At 38.8% G+C, this 19452-nt stretch overlaps 1 protein-coding gene across 1 annotated transcript; it reads left to right on the top strand.

Moving 5' to 3' along the window:
* Positions 1–2359: 2359 nt before the first annotated feature.
* Positions 2360–19101, top strand: gga1 (golgi-associated, gamma adaptin ear containing, ARF binding protein 1). Its single transcript, XM_026933345.3, has 17 exons — positions 2360–2494; positions 5480–5564; positions 6551–6626; positions 7249–7347; positions 7525–7648; positions 9118–9218; positions 10278–10358; positions 11052–11189; positions 11758–11839; positions 13018–13128; positions 13482–13619; positions 14262–14338; positions 14440–14624; positions 14898–15130; positions 15237–15406; positions 15516–15626; positions 16688–19101. The coding sequence occupies exons 1-17, from the start codon at positions 2452–2454 to the stop codon at positions 16796–16798; spliced, it is 1965 nt and encodes a 654-aa protein (XP_026789146.1). The 5' UTR covers positions 2360–2451; the 3' UTR covers positions 16799–19101.
* Positions 19102–19452: the final 351 nt, after the last annotated feature.

Here is a 19452-nt window from a genome sequence, read left to right on the forward strand (position 1 = left end):
GCAGTTTTATAAGGAAATGAGCTGTAAGTGTTACTGAGCATCTTGCAGAAGCAGCCACAGTTCTTCTGGAGACTTTGATTGTCACACTTGCTTCTTATTGTTGCAGAAAAACCCAGCAGCCTTCATTATGTTTTTTTGTCTGAAAAGTGTCTCTTATGTAACATGCTGCTTTCTTTACTGACATACAAACATTTTTTGGTAATATTTAATTTTGTGCTGGAAAACTAATGTTTGGAATCTACAATGTTTTTGTACTGAATCAGTAATGTAGAAGTCATAAAATAAAAATCTGTAACAAAGTTTGTACTAAAAAAATAGACTACTGTATATATGTATGTATGTATGTATGTATGTATGTACATATATATATATATTGGTGTGTATATATATATATATATATATATATATATATATATATATATATATAAATTCAGTCTGAAATGATGGTAAATGTTGGTAAAGATACTGTTATATCCTGTGGTTTTTCTTAAGTATAAAGACACATCAGAAAGTAGTGCAATCTCTCCCTCTTTCTCTCTCTCTCACTCACTTACTCTGTCTCTCTCTTTTTTTATTACCTCCCGCTGAAACCAAAGTGAAACCAAGTATATACAGGTCTAGCCTACATACATGTTATGGGCATGTGACCTGTTCATTATCAAGCACAAACTGTGTAGCCACAAGCCCTAAAACAAGTGACTGCAATAAAGGTCAAAGCAATTAGTTTGTAAATTGATGTGCATGTACTGTGCATGGAATTTTTAGTGCAACAAGCGTGCATACATTGTGAAGTCACACTCATCTCTATGAATCAATCGTACTGTAATTACTACAGACAATCTCTGGCAATATTACTTAACAAACATGCGTCTGGAATTCGTGTCTTGTCTGAATAGTACTACATTTGCATACTATAATCGAATCTGATTAGTGAGTCTGACTCTAATAACTGTATGTATTAGAGTATGTAAATCCCCTATTAATTTCACTGTAGGTACTGAATAATTCATAGTAGTTATTAAACAATAACAGACTAATTTAAGGCTTTAAAGGAAAAAAATACATCCTGAACAACTTGTATATTAATCTATAGTGATTTTCAGTGACATCTAAGACTTATTTTGCAATAACAGTTGACTTTTTTTTTTTGTTTGTTTCTTTCATCAACATGTTGGTCTATTTTCACTTTGGTTAATGGTCTTCCACATTACCCACAGTTCTGTTCTCAACTATCGCCCTTGCTTTATAGCTTCCTAAATAGAGCAATGCACCAATAGCAGTGGAAACAGACAATCTCACCTTCTCATCTGTACACTCTGCTCAAACTGATCAGCTCCCAAGTTTTCAACTTCCACACTGATACTGCTGGCAATGCCATCGTGCCTGTCATCTTGTAGATTTATAAACTGGCCTGGTGAGTTTCCGCCCTCTGGAACTCTCAGTTTAATGTATGTTATCTCCACTACTATACTACTAGTACTACTACTAGTACTATTCCTATTCCTACTGCTACTACTACTACTACTGCCTCTACTACTAGTGCTAGTACTATTCCTGCTGCTACTACTACTACTGATATTGCTACTGCCTCTACTACTGCTACTGCTAGTACTACTACTACTACTGCTACTGCTACTTGTACTACTGCTATTGCTGCTACTGCTATTGCTACTACTACTGCTACTACTACTACTGCTATTGCTACTACTACTGCTATTGCTACTACTGCTACTGCTACTTCTACTGCTAATGCTAGTACTACTGCTACTGCTACTACTAATATAACAGTGAATTTTGCTGGAAAAATGGTGAGTGAGAAAAGAAGCTGTTGCTCTTCTGTTTTAGGTGCTAAAAGTGAAATCTGACCTCTTATGCATGAGTTTACTGACTTGTACCCCTGTGATGTCACTGCGAGTGACAAACTCTATTTTCACATGAGAATAACGAAAATCCAGCATCAACAGACATCAGCACCAGAACCACTAAACACATCATAAATATTTCAATATCATCATATGAAGTGTGTTTCAGGGTGTAGTTTTCCTTTAAGGGGTTAATCTGTGTTTGCTCTTGGGGGTAGGAAAATACAGTTCCTGACTGTAGTGTAAGTGAGCACAGCATATGAATGAATGAATGAATGTGATTTTCACGAATGTGTAATAGAAGATGCACAAATATGATAGTATTTGGTGCATGAGACTATGATCTAGTCGCACCCTGTGTGACAGTGACTCACACTTGGCTCTGAGTCATACTTCACACTCATGTGGGAGGATCTCAGCTCAGAGAGGAAATCTAAACATATATCGTCTGTGTTGTGTAAAAATCAACACGAAGCAGAGTATCGCGAGACTTGCGACTACAGCCCTAAGGAATCTCGCGAGAACCGCGTTATACTTGGTGTGGAATCTCGCGAGAGTTGGATTGCACTTGGAAAGGAATCACCGAAAGATGGCGGCTCCGCCTGATGAGGGGAGTTTGGAGTCTCGCATCAGTAAGTCAAGCACAGTTTTAATTAAGCAGCTTTATAATGCACGGTTGACACGTTATAATATATAAAGATGCCTATTTGTACTAATCAAACGTAGGGCTTTGTTGTTAGTTGTCGTTTTTTTGTTTGTTTTTTTTTTGCATAAGGCTTATCAGTGCCAAGACTTGAAGCTAGCTAGATAGCTAACTAGCTTGGCAGTTTGTTTGCAAGCTAAGCTAAACATGCTAGCGAATTAGCGAGTGTAATCACATTAACACGTCTCTTTATTCAATACAGACGTCGGTTAGTGTTAAAACACTTTCTTATGCGTTAAAACTATTTCTTAACTTGTCATTTCTAAGCTGACATTTCGATGGAAGATGGTTTAGCTTACTACGCTAGCCAGAAGCGCGGTCACTTCCAGTGTAAGTTAATAGGGAGGGATCATTTCACATGACATGCTAACTAGTCCTCTAACTAGCTGACAAAGAAAACTGACAACAAACCTGCTGTGTGTGAATTCTGAACCGTGTTTAAGCAACTAGTCATAGAGAGCCATAGATAGATATACTGTAAAAGCCTCTTCAGAACAACTTTTCAGAAGGAAAAAAAGCTTTTCTTAGTTTTTTACTTGATGTCCAGTCGAGATTAGGGTTTGACTTGCATGTTTATAGAGCATTAATGTATTCATACATCAGTGAAAACTTTCTAAATAAATAGAAAAAATAATAAATAAAAGTTCAAATTTGAGAACACATAAACACCCTTCTGGCTAATAGGGCCAGTCCTGCCAACTCTTTTCAGGGGAAAGTAGATAATGCATGCTCAAGAAGTGGCCAGAAGTCACCATATGACGTCACAACCTAGTTTGCATATGTATGAGATCATCATGGTCATTCGCATATCAAAATGTTATATGTAGAAGGAAGATTTTCTGAAGGCACTTATTGTAGAATAGAATAGAATAGAATAATTATAACTTAGTAACTCTTATAGAAAGAAGATACTACAAAATAGTATTTCGTAGAGTATTATAATTTCATATTACACATGACGAACGCAGTCACACAGGGATAGTGAGTAGTCGGGAGAGAGACATGGTGGAAACTGGTTAGAGTGGTGATTAGTGATTGCTCTTTTGGACCAATGGTGATGAGTGATTGGTCCTTTGGACCAAACCAGCTTTCTCAACTCATATAACCAGCTGGAGAGCCGTTTCGAGTGCAGGACAGTCACTGTATTGCTGTATTCGTCGGTGAAGTGAGGCTGGGGCTGATTTCTCTCTAGCCCAGACTGTATATTAATTTAGCCTATCAGTGACAGTCATTTCAGATGAAATGCCTGCCAGATTTCAGCCTGCTTCACTGACACATAACATCATCAGCAGTAACTGAGAAAGCACACATGCAATACAAGACTGGATGTACTAAATATGAATGAGATGGATTACTTTCTCAAGCACTGATTTTTGAAAACGCCTTTAGACACGAAACTAGAAAAGACTACGCAAACCTTGTCTAATCAACATAATAGACGAGAGTTTGTCTTGTGTGCTTCGAATGAAAGAGCTGTTTGCCATGCTTGCTATTTGGAAGAGTTGCTGCATGATTACACGAACACGAATGATGATGTCTGTTTTGAGCTTGTGTGTATGAATAATCATTTTTATGCCTACGATCAGACGCTGTGCTGTAAGGCTCAGCCATAATGGCTTTATAATAGTAAAGAGTTATTGATAGGTAGTAGAATTTTTCAGCCCTCACATTCAGTCTAATGAATTCTTGGAGATCCACGTTACTTACTAATTTATTTATTTCTGTATAAGTTGGAAACTGGTAGAAGTTTGAGAATATTAGTGCTCATGTGAAGTATTAGATCTTGTGATCTGACTAAACTGGGAAAAAGTTCTAGGCATCCAAGATTTGGTAAGAAGATTTTGTTGTTGAATAATACAAATTGACAAATTGAATAATTTGTTGATGTGGGATTATTATATGACAACACAAAAAACACGTGAGTGCCCATGCTTTACCCTCATCAGGAAATCCCGATTCTATAAATATGCAAACTGGAAATGTCCCAAACATACACACACAGAGACACACACACACTCACTCCCTTTCCACTAGTAAACCATTGTTGCAGGACCTGCACACGTATATATTTCATGTAAGGAATAAAACATTACATGCTGTTGTAGGAAAATAATCAACAGTGTGAGGCAGAGTTATAACAGCACTTCCCGCAGTGTTTTATTCTTCTTATACCACAGCAATTTACCAACAATTGCAATGTTTTATTTATTAAAGAATTATGCTTCATACTTTTTTATTAGCTTATAGTTACATTTATAGTATAAAAAAATAAACATAACAAAGGCTTTGTAGAATGTTTGTAGTTAGTATTTTTTAAATTTTTTTTAGATGTAGCCACGGAAAAGGAACTACTCCTTGGAATTTTCTTGTATTTCGCTGTGAGATAAAGTTTGTACTCAACATCTATCCAGAATGTTCTCAACAAGAGTAAAGTATTGGCACACTCTGCTTTTGGTGCACTCAGTGCCATTAAAACAAACTCGCTCATGCTTGGTAAGAGCATACTGAGGTAGACAAGTGACATTGCTATGCATCTTTAAAACAGCCATTAGCCATTTTGAATGGTGTATATAAACACTAGTCACCTCACTAGTCACCACATCACAGCCACGAGGAAATGCCACTTTCACAGGTGGCATTATGCAGTGGGAAACACACACACGTGCATAGGTTTGGATTCAGATGATTAGCTGTGCTGCGCTTTAACTCAATTTTCAATAATGTTTTTAGCTCCTTTGGCAAAACTGCTGCAGTGATCATTTTTACACTAATTATTCACAAGGTTAAGCAATATCATTTCTAGTGTCTTTGTAATGCTTCCCAGGCCCTCTAAACAAGAGCTTTGTTGATCATGCATTTTAAATGAAGCCTCAGGGATAACATAGTGAATTTTCTGTATGCTTTTGACTTGCAGACAAAGCGACCAACCCTTTAAACAGAGAGACGGACTGGGACAGCATTAAGGCTTTCTGTGAACAGCTGAGCAATGAACCTGAAGGGTGAGTTCCACTTTAACTGGGTCCTAGTGCTATGTTTTCAGGCGTTCTTGCCTGTAGGCTAAAATTCATAGCTTCTTCGTAGTGTTTCCATCATATAGAATATTATTTTCCATTTTGCTTATTACATTTGCATATTGTTTTGTATGTTTAATCATGTTATGTAGTATTCTGTACCACATTACCTAATTTCTGAGCCTAAGCGTTGTGTCATTTACATGCCAGTGTTGTACAGTTTCAGCAAGATATTTTTTCAGTTGTATTTGCTAGCAGGTAAAAACAGCTCACTGCCAAACAGTTCTTCAAAATTTCCTACGACTTCCAAGAGGAATAATCAGGAGGGGGTTTTCCCAGTTTTCACACAGGCAAAGCTTGCTGTAGAGACCTCGGCATCAACACTGTATGAATCATTTAGGCATGTTTACAGATGATATCTTAAGCAGCTATAAAAAGTCATTCCTATGCCAGCCTCTTTTTTTCCCCCCTCGTCTTGTTAATAAGGAAAGACTTTTTCCATGTTACTTGGAAAACAGAAAGCTCAAAGTCCTCTCTCTGGAAGACTTTCCCAAGTGCCGACCCTGGAGACTCCTTCCATAACCGTCAAATAAATGTCTCCTTACAGAAAAAGCGCACCCTATCAGCGATTAGATGTCTTTCTTACATTAATTAACATCAGATTTTTAAATCCATGTAATATCAGGCTTAGATTATGTGGAAAGTCCACCACATGAGTCCCTGTGTAAGTTGTTACTATAGAAACAATAATGTATTCATATAAACCTGCGACTTCTATCGGAGCTGCAGTTATAGAAATTCACACCAAAGTTCATTATCCTTCCTGTGTCTCAAGAGTTAAATATACTCCCAATTTGTAATCATCTTATCATTTTTTTTACTTTAATCCAGTTAATATGTTTTGGGAATTACTTCAGCTTGTTTCTCCTTGTTTATCTGCTGGCTTTTGTAATGTGGACTTCTCTTTTCTACAGTCCGCAGCTGGCCACCAGGCTTTTGGCCCACAAGATCCAGTCGCCGCAGGAATGGGAAGCCATGCAGGCCCTCACGGTAAGATAATGCAGTTCTGGGGCAACCAGGTACATCTGAAGTTCGGGGTCAGAATATCATGTTTTCCCATCTGTGTAGTTTCCCATCTGTGTATGGTGTAGTGAGCAGTGCAATCAGAGAGAATGAAGTTTCCTCATCAGAAGATTAAAGCTGACCATCTGTATTTATGTCTAACCTATATTTATCTATATCATGTTTGGTATAATTTTAATACATATTACATAATGACCTATGTAATGATTTCAGCAAGTACATACACATCCTGTAAATAGCATTTCCGGAATATAACACCACCCCTCAATTGGAACGGCTTAATTGGCTGAAATCACCCACACTTATCTATGTTGCTTATACAAAATAAGCCTTCATAAGCCATAGCAATATTTTCCAAGCATATATTTTTAAATCTGAAAAACTGAGTAGGAAGATTCAGTCTCAGCTTTGAAGCTTTAGATTGCATCCCAAATATCTTCTTCCTTTATTAAATCTCTCAGCAAGCTCTCAGGGAATAGTTTCTGTTATAATCCTCCTAATGGTGAAACACAGTGACGCTAATTAACAGTAGCTTTTAAAACTGACGTTTGAAGAAGGCAGTGTAATATGTGTGTGATGACGTGTGAAGGTTCTGGAGACATGCATGAAGAACTGTGGGAAGAGGTTCCATAACGAAGTGGGGAAGTTCCGCTTTCTCAATGAGCTCATCAAGGTGGTTTCTCCAAAGGTAAGACTGGAGTTGTTTTGTGTTTTTTTTTTTTGTTTGTTTGTTTGTTTGTTTGTTTGTATAATTCTCAGATGTTAAAATGTTTTCTGGTCATAGTGAGTATTTAGGTAGTGTTGTGTAACTGGTGACTGGGTTAGGTGTAGCCTGTATTTCCTATTGCTCTGTGCTCTGTTATAGTACCTGGGCTCTCGAGCGCCAGAACCCGTGAAGAAGAAGGTGCTTGAAATGATGTACAGTTGGACTGTGGGGTTTCCTGAAGAGACCAAAATATCTGACGCCTATCAGATGCTGAAGAAACAAGGTAACCAGAAAAGTCTACACACTGTGTTTACATCATTATCTGATCTCAGCCATTATCAGATTATTCAAGTGGTTATTTTAACAACAGAATACAGTATCTTGTATCAGATTAACGTTGTTCTAGGATTTCAAGAAATCTCATAATTATAAATAGTCACATTTTCATGTACTTTAGTGGTGGTTTATTGGCTAGTTTCACTCTAACTACAGGTGTGTATCAAACATTAAAAAAAGCAAACTAGAAATGTGGTATGTTCATTAAAAATAGATTTAAAATGAGCCTTTCCAGTTTTTTTGTTTGTTTGTTTTTGTTCTTGTTTTTGACCCAATTGCATAATGTATTCAAAAGGAAATGTAAAAATATTTAAAGGGTGGGGGCAGCTTGAAATGCAGAACACAGATGGTACAGCTTCATTTGTGACATGAGTTTTGGAGAATTTTGCTTCTCTGTGTTATCTCCTTAATCACGTTTTTTTTTTTTTTTTTATATGATGATTCTATCAGTGAGTGTTCCTGTGCAGATTAGTTGCTTAAGGTTATAGGGAACCACCTTCTGGAGCTTAATAATGAGAAGTAGGAACTTGTGTTCCCTTTCTATGTAATTATGTATATTCATTATTTTGTAAGCGATGAGAAATTGTTCAGTTGTTTACACCTCACTGTAAAAGAGCTACGCCTTCTCTGATCAGGGTCTCACTTCTGTGGTATAGCTGAAGTGATAACTCACTGCTGCTGTATTGCCAAGGCGTGCTCTTATACTCTAATGCTCTTCTCTCCTTTCAATCTATAAGATGGTCTGCTGGATTTATTTAGGGAATAGGGAAAATTCTCCAACAGTGAGGACAACATGCCACACTGAATAGCAAGGAATTGCTTTATAAAGATTTAATGACTCTATTTTTCATCAGTGCATTGCAATTGTGCCACACTGTAATGTATTACTGTCCAATCACAGCCTCAAACCGTACTGTTTTTTTTTTTTTTTTTTTTTTTTTTTTTTTTTTTTTCCTTCTTTTCTTCTTTTCTTCTTGAAGGCGCATTGTTTCGTCATTCCTATTACATTGAACTCAATCTTCAGGCTTCTCAGAATTATTACCAAGACCTTATGAATGAGCAGTTACTTTCACTCCTTACAAGAATTCTTAAAAAGCAATCTGCCTTTTGATTGTTTTTTACTATGAGATTAGGTGAAATAAGATCAATACAATGAATGTTTCAAGTTCTCTCTCTCCTCCATACATTTAAACACAATGAAATTATTTGCAAAATCTAAATTTTCAAAATTCTCGTGTTAAAACAATGCATTTTTATTGATGATGGCATTTACATCCTATATGAATACTGAATCATTCAGTTGTGCTGTGATTCTAAACAGAACGGGGCTGTTCTGTTGGATGTGAACACCACAGGAAGTCCCAGCTTATGTTCTGCGTGTTGCCAAGTGACAACAGTTCATTGTTTCTCTTCCAGGTATTGTGAAACAGGACCCCGCTCTTCCGGATGATAAGCCACTCCCTCCTCCCCCTCCTAGACCCAAGAACGCCATCTTTGAGGATGAAGAGAAGTCAAAGGTAAAAATAACCGAACTTGCGGCTATGAGAATCAAGGACCAGTCCCTGCCTTTCCTGCACTAATGTAACTAATTCTGTCAACACAATCAAATAAGCTGCTGTTGGAGAACATGATGTTCTCGTCAGTTCGGTCGGATCAAGGCTGGCACTGATCTCTGCAAGGTGGCACGTCTCCAGAAGCAGGGCTCGGCAAACTGCCATATAAACATGTGGAGCTGATTCAAAGCCAGTGTCTTGCTGTGACGCATTTGACTGGGAATAGTGTGTTGACCAAACTTTGACTGGGAATAGTGTTTTAATAATTTCATTATCTGATTCTTGAAAATGTCATGTGACGTTTGAGCGCAGTCAGTGAATCAGCTTTGGTCATGTGGATGCCAGCTTGCTCGCCAGTCCCTTATTTACAAATCATATGATAAGACTCAACCTAATTTACCATCACACGCATATCATATAAATTAAACATGGCCTAAATAAAGCTGCTATTATGCTAATTGCCATTAAGAGCAGCTATAATAATATTAATTATTATTAAGCTTTTATGTATTATTATTATGCTTTTAATGGCTATTATTATGTTTTGCTTGTATTGCATTTACTGATAATGTTGACACAGTTAATGACCGTTTAGTCACAAATTACGACTGTTAAAATCTGTTACAACACCTTAAAAAGTTTAAGGTGTTTTCAGATCGTTATGCTCGCATTAACATGCTCTCTCGTGGACCTGTTTATACACAGCTTGATGAATAAGGGCTGCTGAAGTATAAGGTGTTGGTTATGAATTCTGGCTGCTGTAGGGCTAGGAGGGGTTCAGTAAATAACAGCATAATAAACAACCATTACATAACAGTCTAGAACTTTGAATCGAGCCAGCAAGGACTGCCTCATGCCAGTTTTTCAAAATGCCATACCTCTGCTGAACTAGCATCCTCTCCTGAAAGCATCCATCTCAAATTATTCTCACTTGTTCTCTCTCTCTCTCTCTCCCCCTCCCTCTCCCCTCTCTCTCTCTCTCTCTCTCTCTCTCTCTCTCTCTCTCTCTCTCTCTCTCTCTAGATGCTGTCACGCTTGCTCAACAGCACTCACCCGGAGGACCTGAGAGCAGCAAACAAACTTATTAAGGAAATGGTTCAGGAGGTGTGTGTGTGTGTGTGTGTGTGTGAGTGTGAGAGAGAGAGAACATGTGTGTGTGTTTTGTAGTTATGGCTCAGTTACTCTGCTCTTTCAGGCCCTGCCTTAAAAGCAGCAGATTGACTTTGTTGTGACCTCTAATGCCTCTAAGGAAGCTCAGCTCAATATTTCTAATTTCTAATGAAGGGCAATGACCATCATGCTTGCAATTTAAATAAATGATGTTGAAGTTAAATGCATGTAGCTCTAATACCTCCTGGTTGCTTCTGTGGTGCTCAGCAAAGCACACTCTTTGTCCCAGGGCTGCTGTAATTATTTCTACACCCTGTGCACCACACCAGAACCAACTGCTACACTGGAGACAATACATTTTTTTTTTTTTTAACAATTGTGTACGTTGTTTAGAGTATTGTTAGTATTATTGTGTTTCTCATGCTACTGTTTGTAGCATGCTGTACTACATTCCTGTACCTGACAAGTCCAGGAATGTGGTTTAGCAGATAAAGTGATTGCATCATGTAAAGATTCACTGGTTATTGTCTATTCTGGCATGTAATAAATATTGGGACATGTTCACTAGTTTAATTTCTCAGAACCTGATAGCCGTAGTCAAAGAGACATGCCTGTTCACTACTCAAAGATAATATCTTTTAAAATCCAGGCTGTTTGCAAAATACTGAATCTGAGTTTATCCTGCAGGATCAGAAGCGCATGGAGAAGGTGTCAAAGAGAGTAAACGCTATTCAGGAAGTGAAGGAGAGTGTCAAGCTGCTCACACAGCTACTGGCAGACTACAGCAAAGACACCAGCTCGCATGACAATGAGGAGCTAATCAAGGTGATGAACATTTCATATGAACAGTTATGCTAGCTTTAGGACAGCAATTGCCACGAACAGTTTTGCACCCAAGTCTCCATCAGTGAACAGTGGATAAGTTCAGCAAAACAGACTTCATGTGAAAACTAATGAATTTCCTGATTACACAACTGCACTATTTGACCATGTAGTACACAGTTAGAGAAGGGATTTATTTATAGTTGTACTATCCGTTGATGATTAGTGATCCCACCCAGATGAGGATAGGTTCCCTTTTGAGTCTGGTTCCTCTCATGGTTTCTTCCTCATATCGTCTCGGGGAGTTTTTCCTTGCCATCGTCGCCTCTGATTTGCTCATTAGGGATAAATTCATACTTTAAAAAAAATTATATCCTGAATGTATTTATTTCTGTAAAGCTGCTTTGTGACAGTGTCTGATGTTAAAAGCAAATAAAATTGAATTGAACGGTGACAAGAGTTATCATTCAAGAGTAATCATTTAATTAGTGATTATTAGTGATTTGTTTATGGTTATGTTTTGTTTCTTAGTGGTGCTTCATGTTACCCCTTTTGACTGTGTATTTTGTAGGATTTGTACCAGCGCTGTGAGAAGATGAGGCCCACACTATTCAGATTGGCCAGTGACACAGAAGACAATGATGAAGCTCTAGGTAACAACCAACAGAAAAATCCAAGAAAAGATTTCATTAGTGGGTCAGATTAATTTTCTCCCTAATTTGGTCTTGACCAATTCCCACCCATCAGCCAGCTCTCCCGTATACAACAGCTCAGAGACACGTGAAGCCAACAAGCCCCATCTTTTCGAACTGCTGCTCACAGAGCAGCGTAACACACACATAGGAAAGCGCTATCTGTCCTCTTCCACATACATAAGCTCACAGACGCCTGCGATTGGCTAGTGTCGCTCTGATTGACAGGGGAGAGAGTGAGAACGCCACCCCTCACACCCAGAGAACATGGCTAATTTTGTTCCCTTGGCTCCTGGCCCCAGATGGCTGTGGCATTGTCTGGATTCAAACTTGCTATCTGTATGATAGGAATCACACTTTTCTGTTGTGTCAATCAGGAGCTAAAATTATTTGCAGGTGGTGAAGGAACTTGCTAGATTAAGTTACATTAAGTTAAATTACAAACCTACTGTTAATTGATCTTTTGGTTTGTCTGCAGTATCAGTCTTTTTCAAACAGTACATGGATCATATATCTCCCTCTACTCTGTTCCTCTTTAGCTCTCTGCTTGATGTGCAGAGTGCTTGAAAGCCAAGAAGTCCGTGGACAGGTTTTTCAAATGAACCTGTCAGTCTTCAAGCATTCTTTAAGGAATGAACACTGTTCTTCCAAAAGATATTCCCTCAGTTGGTGTGATGGTGTTCCCTCAGTGTTGTTATGATGGTAGAGGAGAGCGCTGTCTGACAGGTTGCTTCAAAATCTCCCACAGTTGTTTAATTGGGGAGAGGTCTGGTGACTGTGAAGGCCACAGCATGTGATTTATATCATTTTCATGCTCATCAAACCATTCAGTGAGCCCTCATGGCCTGTGGGTGTGGGCGGGGTTACACTAGAAGAGATCAATCCTATCAGTAATGTATTTATATTACTCCAAATTGAAATGAAAGGATATCAGATTTGCTTTCATTGTGCATATATTGTTACAACTAAGGTTGGATCCAATCCAAACAGTGCAGTGTAGGGTTAAGTGGCTAGACTGTTGAACAGTGTGTGTGTGTGTGTGTGTGTGTGTGTGTGTGTGTGTGTGTGTGTGTGTGTGTGTGTCTCTCTCTCTCTCTCTCTCTCTCTCTCTCTCTCTCTCTCTCTCTCTCTCTCTCAAGCGGAGATCCTGCAGGCCAATGACAGTCTGACGCAGGTGATTAACCTCTATAGGCAGCTTGTGAAGGGAGAGGAGGTGAATGGAGACAGCAGCACTACGCCAACACTTAAGGGTAATTGCAACAATAAACTACACACACACCCTGACTGCACACACACACTCCGGTGTCAGCACCACATTACACAAACATGCGCTTGCAGGTAATAGTGCTGCTACACACACTGTACACATTAAAGTAAATATATTGAAATTATACTGTTCACTACTGTTTATTTCGGTACTGTTATTATGATAATACAGACACATTCAGGGGCAAAAAAAATTTACATTTGAATGTTTAAGATCCACTGCTGTACTTCTAGATGCCTGATATTCATTAAAACACATTTTAAATAGTAAATAAAATCCATACTTACAAGTAGTCATTTCAGCCCTGTTTTACTGACATTGTACTTTCATTGGCAGGGAACAGCACAGCCCTGTTGGACCTCACTGGACTGGACACGTCACCTTCAGCTCCCACTTTCCCAGAATTCCCTTCTCAGCCCACACCATCACATGAGCTGGGCATCAGCCTGCTGGATGATGAACTCATGTCTTTGGGTAAGAGTTGACAAAGAGTCTTAACAGAATAGTTCCAGGGGAAAAAAAAAAATTCATGTAGTCGATCAGCCACGACATGCTTGTGATGTGATTTAGTTTTGCACTTGAGTAATTAAGTAATTAAAGAGCCCAAATGTCTATAAACACATCAAACTCTTTGTATATTATAAAACATAGTTAAGCTACGTAATATCATTTTTAAGTAAAATAGAGGCAGTAGTGTGTATTTATGGCGTATTTTAATTTTTAGCGTTAACCTACATTATCCCCATTTATTATGTTAGGCCTCACCTCCCAGAGTTAAAATACAGACGTGTACATGCTGAATTTAAATGTGTAAATATGCACTATCCCTGCCACTCTTCAAAACGGTTTATCTAAAAAAAAAAAAAGAGAGAGAGAGAGAGAGAGACAGAGAGAGAGATTACGTAACTTGATGTAATTTGAAGCAAGTATATAAAGATTTGAGCACGTACTTGTAAAGATTTTGGATGAGACTCTTTTGTTAGGGACATTTTTAAAGAACTGAACTAAAGAAGCAAACACTGGACACCAAATGTCTTGGCTATGATTGCACATTTCTATTAAATGCACAAAGTATATTTTTTATGATGAGCTTTAATCTATTTAATTTTGTTGTAGGGCTAACTGACAACACTCCTAGTTCTACTCTGGCTTCCTCCCAGTCTGGTGATGCCTCCACATGGAACTCATTTCAGGTGAGAGAAAGAAATTAAGAAACGACATTCAGAATTTTGCTAGATTGTTACAACTGGCTGTTCTCGCTCCTGTTAACTATAATCTTGTCTGTGTGTTTTAGATTTCAGACACTGTAGACACACCCATACCCCCAGTACCAGCTGCAGTGCTGTTGCCATCAGTTACCACCCCCCAGGCCCCTGTTAGCGCCCCCACCACTTCTGTCAAGGCCCTGGATGAACTGGACGTGCTGGGGAAGACTCTGCTACAGCAATCGCTCCCCCCTGAGAGCCTGCAGGTCAAATGGTACAGTCCAAATAAAATTGTAATGAATTTCAACTAGTAATAGAGATAATGTATGATTTCAAATTCAAAGAATAATCGCCAGCATTCATTTTTTCTGATTACCTTCACCATCAAATGAAGCACTGGGTAAAGACTCTAACCTGAGATCTGTGTTTAAATATTTTATTACAGAGGTGTTAAATGTAGCATAGACGATTAAGGATTATATTCAGCTGTGATGATTAAACACAGGATGTGAGATGACAAGAAGTGATGTTCATGCGTGCTCTGCAGGGACAAACTTCAGCCTCAGTCCAAGCCCACCCTGCGAGATCTCCAGAGCAAGTTGAACACAACCCCAGTTGCAAGCCCAAGTCCTATCCTAGCGTTTCCCTCTGAGCCTGCTAATCTCCTGAACTCGCAGCACAGCACCGAGGCTCCTGCACTGAGCATTGGCGCTGCTTCCACTCCTCAGGATGAGATCTCTCTGGCCAGTGTCATTGTGCCCCTGGAATCCATCAAGCCTAGTAAGAAATGCACATGTCTTTGACTCAACTTCCTGCTGTGGATTATGGCTTTTTTTTTCCCTCTCTCTCGCTTACTCATTGTCTCTTCTTCTCTCCTGCCTCACAGGTAGCATGTTGCCTGTGACGATCTTCGACAAACACAGCTTGCGTGTCCTGTTGCACTTTGCATGCGAGTGTCCTCCGTCTCGGCCCGACGTTCTGGTGGTCATCATCTCCATGCTGTCGTCTGCTCCCATGCCTGTCACGAATATCCGCTTCCAGGCCGCTGTCCCTAAGGTACGTTGTCTCTGTGTAGTGCTAATTTACTTTAAACCATAAAGAAGTGCTGTTTGTGTAGGTTTGCAGGTTTCCTCATGCTTTGTATTTGTGTCTCATATCTGTGTAGACGATGAGAGTGAAACTGCAGCCGCCCTCTGGATCAGACCTGCCAGCCTTCAACCCCATACTCCCACCTGCTTCGATTACACAAGTCCTGCTACTGGCCAACCCTCAAAAGGTTACACACTCTCAGACACCTTATAGCTCCGGTGTTTAAAAGACTCACTGTAGTGTGTACATTAAAATAATACTCCAGCGTTTTGTAACCTAATCACTGATTTTGGCGTTTCCCTGTACTGAGAAAGGAGCAGATAATGCATAACCATTATCATTTCTTTGAAAAAGCAGCCCCATGAATAAAAGGACAAATCATAGCTATTTATACCTCAGCACTGCTGAATTCTCGAATCTGATTGGTTAGGTGGTGTTGATTAATTTTCCATGATGGCAACTGTGACAGCAGTATCGGCTGTAATTCAAGTCACAGGTTTATATTAATGCTCTCAATCTAATACATTATTGTTTCTACAGTAACAACTCATTCATTGATATATGCAGTTTTTCTTGAGGAGACGTTTATTGAACATTTACGGAAGGAGTCTCCAGTGTCTGCGCTTTGTAACAGCAAGGACAGAGGAGTTTACACTTTCCATTCATCAGTAACACAAGCTGCATTTTTTGTCTTATTAATTTAAAGAGAGCAGTGAAAAAAGAGAGGCTGGTGTATATAGCCGCCATAATGTAAGTGATAACAGGAACTAACTTGTCTCGCAGATATTCCACAACATTAAATGTAACTATAAATGGATAACATACGATTTCGTTATTTAATAAATTAAAAGTTATAATCGTTGGCAAATTGCTGTAATATAAGAGGAATAAAACATTTCGGGATGTGCCATTATTGGAAAATAATCAGCTAACATCACATATTCAACAATCAAATAACAGTAACTCTGCTTTGCTTCACAAGCCAACCTGTTGTTGATTATTTTCCTAGAACAGCATGCCCCGGAGTCTTTTATTCCTTATTGAGCTTTATTTACAAAAACCTTTGACTGAAGAAAGGCAGTTAACAGAAATTTTCCACCTAAGCTGCCTTTAGAGTTTCGAGTCATCAGGTTTTTTCCCCAGTATAGGGTGGAAAGCCAAGATTATGTTAAAAACACTGGAGTATTCCTTTGAATAGATTAATTATATATTTCTCTTCTGACATCATTTGTGTCTTTTCCCCTACAGGAAAAGGTTCGGTTGCGATACAAGCTGACATTCGATTTAGCCGACGAGTCCTATGATGAGAGTGGAGACATTGAACAGTTCCCACCTCCAGAGTCCTGGGGGAACCTTTAGGTGGACACACTGACTTCCTGCTGCTTTAGCCCTCTGCTTCCTGTTGGTCTTGCCCAGTGGGAACAGCTCTTGCAAATCCATGGTTCATTTCTGATCCAAAGAAAATTGAGCCCCTCCTCACTTTCCTGAATATTTGATGTCGGTACGAAGTTACAGCAGCGTAATACTCATGACATTTTAAATCAAAAGCTAAACAAAGGTAGTAATTTGAATAGAAGCATGTGTGAATGACCACTGTGAGTGGTAGAGGTTAGGTGTAGTGACGGAGGGTCTCATTTTTTTCAAACTGGAGTCAGACTTAAGTCAAAAGGATCTGCCTTGGAACCCTATGCTCTCCTTTTCACCTTGCTTTCCTTCTGTCTCATTGTCTTTGATTCGAACAGTTTTAATCTCCATCTTCATCTTAACGCTCATCTTCCTCTGCTGCCTCTCTGGCTTTGTCCTGTTTTGTGAACCTGTTGATGCAATATCAGCCTTCCTGAAAAGGGAGGCGTGTATACATGCTCGTCACTCATAAATACTACATCGTGCTGTCTGTAGCAGAGAGAACTGTGCGTGTGTGTGTGCGAGCGTATTTTATGATTCACAGAGCGGATCTGTGTGAGAGTTTGAATAATGGTGAAGTGGATTTTGTTTCTAAGCTGTGATGTGTTTGTTGATCCTCTATGATGGAAGTCCAGTCTCTCCCTCTTTGCCTTTGGTCTGATGAGCACTGTATCCTTGTCACATCTAGAGTTAGGATAAGAGCTGCATTTGATTTCTCTCTACATATCGGTGTTGATTCTGGTCATTTACTTTTTTTTTTTTTTTTTTTTTTTTTTTTTTTTAAATACCAAAGTTGCACATTTTCTTTTTTTAATCAGCATTGATATGTCAGCTTGTATCATTTGATGACTGACCAAATCTGACATCAACAGGAAATCTTTGCACAGTTTCAATCCATTTACTTAAAACTCGAGGATGCAGCAGTTTTTGGGCCAATAATCTTTTACACTAAACTATTTGATCAGCTCGAGGTAAACTGTTTGTAAATTAAAGCCCCAAATCCATATTGTTTTGTCCGTTCAGAGGTGGAACTTTTTTCTGGGTGAAGATTTTGTGGTAACATTTACCAACTTGGTCAACACAAGTGCCCTGGTTTCTACCTGATGGCAAATACACAAGACAAATCCTACATAAATTGAATTAAATGCTGTATCCCTCCCATGTTGGATAGTTGAATAAGGGCACCGAGGTTCAGTTAAAACAGACTAAATGCTGCATATATGAAAGCACCATAGAACAACTTCCTGAGACAGACAAGAGAGAAAGGTTGCAGTTTTAAATTCACATACAAAAGTCACCTAAATGGTTATTACTTTCAAAGACTGCCCTTCTACTTCCACTTCCATAACTGAGTTCTGAGCAAATCATTTTTTTTATATATGCTTTTCATTCATTTCCCCTGTATTGAGAACGGTTTGGGGTACATACACTAGAAATGCAGCTGACAGAGATCAGGTTAAAACACTGGCCTATAAAGGATAAGATCTGGTGTATATCATTGAAAAATCCCCCCTCCTTAATAAGTGAGTGCTCCAACCTGCTGTTTTGCCCTTTTCAGACTGAATTCATTTCGACATTGATGCTGAAGTCTTGTTTAAATTGACCGTATGTGCCTAATCTAATGTTTTACATTCATCCTGTACTTCTCCTTTCTTAAATGCTGATCTGTACATACATATTTGCATTTCTGTTTGTCTGTGTTTGTTTTGGCTCCAGAGTTTGGCAGTAGCTATTAACACTGTTTTATGTAGGTTTTCTTATTTTGATGAAATGATTTGAAATGCTGATATGGGTTTAGTTTTACATGGCAATGATGATACAACCATCTATTTATTTTGTCTTTGTAACTTCTAAGTGAAATATTCTAACCTAAAACAGTGTTTTCCCCAAATACAGCACATGGAGTGATGGAGAAGTAATTGTGCCTCTGATAAGATGAAATGAACGGGAATCATAAAAAAAAAATCTGAAGAAAATTTGTTACATTGACAGATTTGTCTGGTTGTGAAAGGGCAGGAGAAACGCTGCAAGTTTAATGTCATGTTTCAGCCACCCTGTTACGGTCCAGGTTACACATCCAGCCTGAAGTCACACTCGCCACCCAGTTTTCTTCCTGAGTCTGACTGTAAATAGTATACGTATTGCAATTATGTACATTTGCCAAAAATGAAAAACTACAGAGAACGAATAATAAGTATGGAAGAGAACAGAGAATGTAGTGCAAATATGTATTTAAGGGAAATAAAGTTATTCTTTTTCTTGGGGGTTTAACAATGGATTTTTTCCCCACATCCTCAAGTTGAAGGGACCATGCACACATTTGCACACTCATTCAGGAGCAATTTAGAGTCATCAGATCCACTCAGAGCACAGGTTCCCAACCCTGATCCTGGAGTACCTGCTGTCCTGTACATTGTAGTGGAGAACATGTGAAACTCACAGATAGTGACCCAAGCTCACAACTGTACTGGGGGAAGAACATTCTTTTGGTAAAGGTTGTAATCTTGCCATCAGTGCCCCCTCCAAACACCTCTCCTTAATCACTTGCACCCACACTGATCTAACACTCACACCTAAACCCCCATTTCCTTACCTTGGTAAATAAGTTG

This window comes from Pangasianodon hypophthalmus, chromosome 2 (genome assembly GCF_027358585.1).
Source record: "Pangasianodon hypophthalmus isolate fPanHyp1 chromosome 2, fPanHyp1.pri, whole genome shotgun sequence".
Taxonomy (NCBI): Eukaryota; Metazoa; Chordata; class Actinopteri; order Siluriformes; family Pangasiidae; genus Pangasianodon; species Pangasianodon hypophthalmus.

Coding starts and splice junctions, on each gene's coding strand:
- gga1 (XM_026933345.3), top strand. CDS start 2,452: ATGGCGGCTCCGCCTGATGAGGGGAGTTTGGAGTCTCGCATCA. Junction 6,627..7,248: donor AAGCCATGCAGGCCCTCACG/GTAAGATAATGC, acceptor TGACGTGTGAAG/GTTCTGGAGACATGCATGAA. Junction 9,219..10,277: donor AGGATGAAGAGAAGTCAAAG/GTAAAAATAACC, acceptor CTCTCTCTCTAG/ATGCTGTCACGCTTGCTCAA.